This window comes from Berghia stephanieae, chromosome 15 (genome assembly GCF_034508935.2).
Source record: "Berghia stephanieae isolate SIO BIC M18660-M18661 chromosome 15, UCSD_Bste_1.3, whole genome shotgun sequence".
Classification (NCBI taxonomy): Eukaryota; Metazoa; Mollusca; class Gastropoda; order Nudibranchia; family Aeolidiidae; genus Berghia; species Berghia stephanieae.
In genome coordinates, this window is record NC_088374.1 from 11,407,756 (window position 1) to 11,413,482 (window position 5,727).

The 5,727-nt window shown below is 36.0% G+C and overlaps 1 protein-coding gene across 1 annotated transcript in view; it reads right to left on the reverse strand.

Annotated features, from left to right (window-relative positions):
- Positions 1–4,922, reverse strand: part of LOC144960372 (uncharacterized) — an 11,542-nt gene extending 6,620 nt beyond the window's left edge. The window contains exons 1-2 of the mRNA XM_078893454.1: positions 4,288–4,922; positions 1,689–1,773 (exon numbers count right to left, since the gene is read on the reverse strand). Of these exons, the coding sequence (XP_078749580.1) occupies positions 1,689–1,773; positions 4,288–4,755 (553 nt within the window). The 5' untranslated portion in view covers positions 4,756–4,922. The remainder of the gene's footprint in view (positions 1–1,688; positions 1,774–4,287) is intronic.
- Between the last annotated feature and the right edge of the window lie 805 nt (positions 4,923–5,727).

Below are 5,727 nucleotides of genomic sequence, written 5' to 3' on the forward strand. Positions count from 1 at the left end.
CCAGACAAAATAGGAAATATTCTTTTTACTGTTATCATTTTTAAGACAGCTTCTGTATGCATCCAGAATATCAATATTTCCCATCCCTTATGTTCTATGATAAGTTACGCTAAATTTCTTAAGAAGTGATGTAGTTTGATTTAATTTAGTCACATGACCAATTTTTACTTTGAAAAATATTATTAAACTTTTCTTCAAATTAAAGAAATAATGATAATAATATATAATAATAATAATAATAATAATAATAATAATAATAAATAATAATAATAATAATAATAATAATAATAATAATAATAATAATAATATAATAATATATAATAATAATAATAATAATCTAAAGTAAAATATAAAATTACAGTCAAGCATTAGAATAATGTATTTGACTAAGAGCATTCTTTAAAACATCTGTATACATCCTGAACCATTTCTCCAATCACTTATTTTCGATGATCAGTTACACTAACGTTCTTAAACGATGTATCAAGCGTAATTCAATTCGGTCACAAGACCAATTCTTGACTTTTAAAAAATATTCTTAAACATTTTGTTTTTAGAAAAAAGGTCTTTGGCAAAATTAAGGACACACAAACCCTCACCAAAAAAAAAAGCTTTACGGCGCTTGCAACACATTAAGGTCATATCAGAACCAGTAAAAAGGAAGAAAATGGGATAGTAAAAAGTTCTAGAATTACAATTAAAGCATCCAAGAAAAGGTAAGACAAAGGGGAATTTGATCGAATAGGAAACGGATGTGGATTCCAAGAGCACACTATCAAAGTACTTAGTTTGAGATCACCTGAAAGTCTCATCTAGACACAAGCACAGACCCCTACTAAGATGAATACACTCAAATGTTTACAAATCATATATAATATGTAAACGAAAAATAATACAATGACAGTGAACAGAGAGATGATTTACAAGGAAAAAATTATCAGTTCCCAAAACTATAACTATACATTTGACGTGTTTCCTTCCCAGATAGGATATCCCTCCAGGGGCTGGACAAAGCCAAGTAATCTCATTCTAAGACAAAGACAGAAAGCATGTTGGAAAACAAACATAGGGGGATAGAAGACACAGTAAGTGCCTCCCTGCCCCGAAGAACAGAAATTTGTGACGAAGCCATTGCATGTATATAATTCAATCAAATCAACAGCGTCCACTAAAGAATTGGGGAGAACAGGTTTAGAATATGTATGGTCGATTGATTGGTTTGAGTTGATCATAATATATGTGTCAGTGCATGACATAAAGTCCCCCCCCCCCCCCCCCCCCATTTTCTGAAAGAATATGCCCACGAGAGCATTTTAATCTTTATTAAATCAGGTGATTTTTCATGAAGTTATAGTCAGATGTATGGGAAAGGTATCCAGCAACTTTTCTCAAATTTCATTATTTTTTAACTTGACTAGCTGTTAAAAATATTTTGAAGTGAAATTAAGTTTTTCTTATTCCCCAAAGATGTATAAAAAGGACTGATTTAATCATTATGGCAAGAACTCATTTTTGATAAAAATTGACATTCTAACTAAACTGGGCAATATCTCAGTTCAAACCTTTTCACTATCCGACTGATTATGTCATTCACTGTAACATATATATATATATTTTTTAAAAACACATATTGAAATCAGAAAAGGGCGTCAGGATTACAATAATAATATGATGGCGGGCATACATACCTGCTTTCGACTGGTCTGTTGGCATAGAAGGAAGACTGGAAGGGGGAACCACTCTGTCATTGCCACCTACACCTGGATGGGCACCCTGAAATATATACATGAACGAATGAAGGGATAAGTAAATAAATAGATAAATAAATACAAAAAGACATGAATAATAATATAAATAATATAATAATAATATAATAATAATAATAATAATAATAATAATAATAATAATAATAATAATAATAACAACAATAATATAAATAAATAAATAAATACACACATAAAACATGAATATTAAAAAAAAATAAATAAATAAATAAAAGAAATGTCTAGAGCAAAAAACCCATGAGCCATCTGTGTTTTGTCTGAAATCTTAACAATGACACAAGGACAAGAACAAGAACAACGACCCCCCCCCCCCCCCCCCCCCCCCCTTCACTCTCCCCAAAGAAAGGTGATATATAAAATAGCAAAGAAAAGAAAACTGAAGGGACAGTCAACGGCCATCAGAAATGTTCCAACCCCGACTCAAGAGGACAAGACGTTTCGAGGTGTTTGGTGTGATTGGTCGTTGTACCAGCTGACCTATGTAAGACCTCCTCTGTCTAGCGACAACCTAGAGTGTCAACATCTATTCTATTCTATCTAGATCAGGAAAAAGCCTTTGATTTATGGCGGCCACCGCGTTATTATATTGAAGGCTTGATAACATTCATAATGCTGTCCTCTTTTTACGCCAGCTATGTATAGCATCATCATTATTATCATCATCATCATCATCACAATTATTACGTAATTAAACTTTTTCTTGTTCCTGCCCTTGACTGTATTTCTTCTTCTTTTTTAAAAATGTTATATAATTTAAGAAAAATATCCACCATGATTAATTATACTCTCAACAGATCATGAATTTTTAAAGTTACTTGTTATTTTATCTGATATACTTGGGAAAGTCAAAGATTTTAAAAATATATATATATTATATTATATCAACAAAACCCGTTTTGAATTGAAGAAAATATTGACTCTTCACCTGTCAAGAAATCAAGGTGAAAAATAAAGATCTTCGTCTAACCCAATAAAATAATTGAGGAGCGCGAGGGGAATGGCAGAGTCACTTTCCGATTTTGGATGAGGTGGGGAACAAGCATCTTAAAGCATATTAAAGCATCTTTCAGAAAAATACATTTAGTATTTTCAGGCACCTACTAAGACCAAGATTTATCTATATTGTAAAACATTATTATTTTTTTAAGGTGTTCATATCTTTATATTCTAAATATAAAATTTTTAAAAATTAGTTTTTCAAAAAAACAAATTTAAAAAAAAAATTTAAAAAAAAAAAAAAGACAGCCGATTCTTTCCCTATTCCGATTTATTCGTAGTTATTTCTTTTTCTTCATATAATATTTCATAAATTACTTCCGCGAGGACGAGAGACGCATGCGCACAACCAGCATGACGTTCTCATCTAATAACTTTTCCGCCGGTGACGTCACAGACTATGGGTGACGTCCAATCAAGGGACGCTACTCTTCCGCTAATCTCATTCTCTATAATGCCAATGCCCTTAAGTCAACTACTGCTTAAATTCCCACATTGCATGCATGGTCTTGAGCTAGGTGAGTTACAGTGATAATAGATAAAATCTTAACTCTCTCCTACTGACCCTATTCATGATTTTTCCAGAGATATTTTTACCTACCCAACACAGTACTCGACTTTTTACACTCAAATCATGAGAAATAAGAACATACTAGATATGCATGTTTTTGTGCAGCATAACAAGCTGTATAAAACAAAATATTTCATAAATAATCTAATGTACAAAGCAAATCTGATTAAGAAAAATGTTCATTGTATCGTAACAAATGTGATGATTTTCCTGTAGCTGGTAAGGAGAGGGTTAAAGTCAACCAATCTTGTGTCGCAAGGGCGATGCCGTTTGGGCGGGATTCCACTGTATATCATGAATGGGAGGCGTCAAACCTCTGATTGTATCAATTAAGTCATCTGCTCAAATTAGGCACTTATACTAAATTACTACAAACTATTAAACGCCTCGTTATGACAAAACCCGGTCACAACAAACATCTACGAATCAGACCCCCCCCCCCCCCCCCCCCACCACACACACACACACACACACACACAAAATAAAATAATGAAATAAAATATAATTCAAAGATTAGAATCGATATGACTCATGCGAGTTTAATATTTTTGGAAACATACCCCCAACCCCTCTTTGATTTCGAATGGTATCTTTTGTCTTTGTCCATCGGCTACAAAATAACCGTCTCTTGGTTGACATGACAAAAGTCTAAGATAGTGTGTGTGGGGGGAGGGGGGGGGGGGAGAGGAGAGAGAGAGAGAGAGAGAGAGAGAGAGAGAGAGAGAGAGAGAGAGAGAGAGAGAGAGAGAGAGAGAGAGAGAGAGAGAGAGAGAGAGGGGGGTATCGAAGTAGGAGGGAAGTTCCAACGGTTCCAAGTTGGTATACTATTATCAATTAAGTCATTAGTTCAAATTAGAAGCGAATCATTTCATTAAGTTACTGTTTTAAACCATTATTATAGTTATAGTAGTACAATCGGTGACAAATGTTACACACCCAATAATACTGGGATGACTCATAGTATGGAAAATGGTGTCGGCGATCGTACTGGCAGGAAGGGGGAGTAGCCGTTGCCCCTACGAAAGGCTGCGACGACGGGGCACTGTTGCCCACGGGAGAGTTCCCCGCAGCTGCGGCCGCAGCAGCAGCAGCAGCGGCGGCGGCCGTTTTCCACGGAGAGGCAAATCCAGCTGCCGAATGTTGGGAGTGTGGAGAAAGTAACTGTTGTTGTTGTTGCTGCTGCTGCTGTTGTTGATGCTGGTGGTGGTGAGGGTGTTGTTGTTGTAGTGATGAAGGATGATGAGGAAGGTGCGGGGATTGTTGGTGATGACGGTGGTGGTGGTGATGGTGGTAGGCCGTAGCAGCGGCAGCAGCTGTGTCCCAACCCCAGTTTTCATTTGTCGGGGTGGTCGGGACAGCTCGGCCTGCGGGCACCCACGGATATGGAGAATGACTAGGGTACATTTTTGGGCAATGCTTTAGCAGCAGTGGCAGGAGTTCTAGATGCGTAGTAATCCAAGTCAAATAGAGAAGGAGAGAAGAAAATAAAAAATCCAGAGGCTAAGAACAGGGGTAACCCCCAAATCCTCTTGAGTTAATCCTGATACCCAAGGAAATAGCACTTGCAGATATCAAACTGGTGGTTACATATCAAATCCAGCGAAATAAGAGCAGACCCAGCGAAATAAGTTCTGCAGAGCAGTCACTCTATTGATGAAGTACAATGGGATGAGCTAGATGTATCCAAATAAAAAAAATCAACACCACAGAACAAATCACTATTTCTTAACCTCTTTATACACAATTACAATTCCCCCAGGACAAAAACAAACAAAACATAAATTATCAAATTAAGCACGGTATTATTTAATAATATTCACAAAGATATAATATATTGTGAGCCTCTGTTGTTAAATTGATACATTAGTAAATAACTTATCGTCTCTTGTGTGAAATACAATAAAAACGAATTTCACCGTCACTCCCTGGTTTTCCTCATCGATGTGTGATTATGACGATGACGCCTCACAAACACAGACAAGAATTTGTAATACATTCCTTGTGTAAACAACAACGCCTATCACTAGCTCAAACTCATAATCGTTGCAAATCGAACGACCAAAAAAAAATATACAGTAAATATCCCAGCGAACGTAACCACCAGCGATAAATCACTTGCACATCAATGCGGTCGTGACAAATCACACCATTACACCGACACAGCCGACAGATCGACAAGCCGAGATTTCCTAGAGGATTATCATAAGACCTGTCGGTATCACTTCCATTTTCATTCACACTACACACGGGTCCTTGACAATCGCATGGATTCATAAACAATCCTATGCTAATAATAAAAAAATCATATCCAAAATCGAACAGTAACAAAACAATTATCAGCGGTTTGTTGAAAAGGTGATGATTCTATAATCCGTG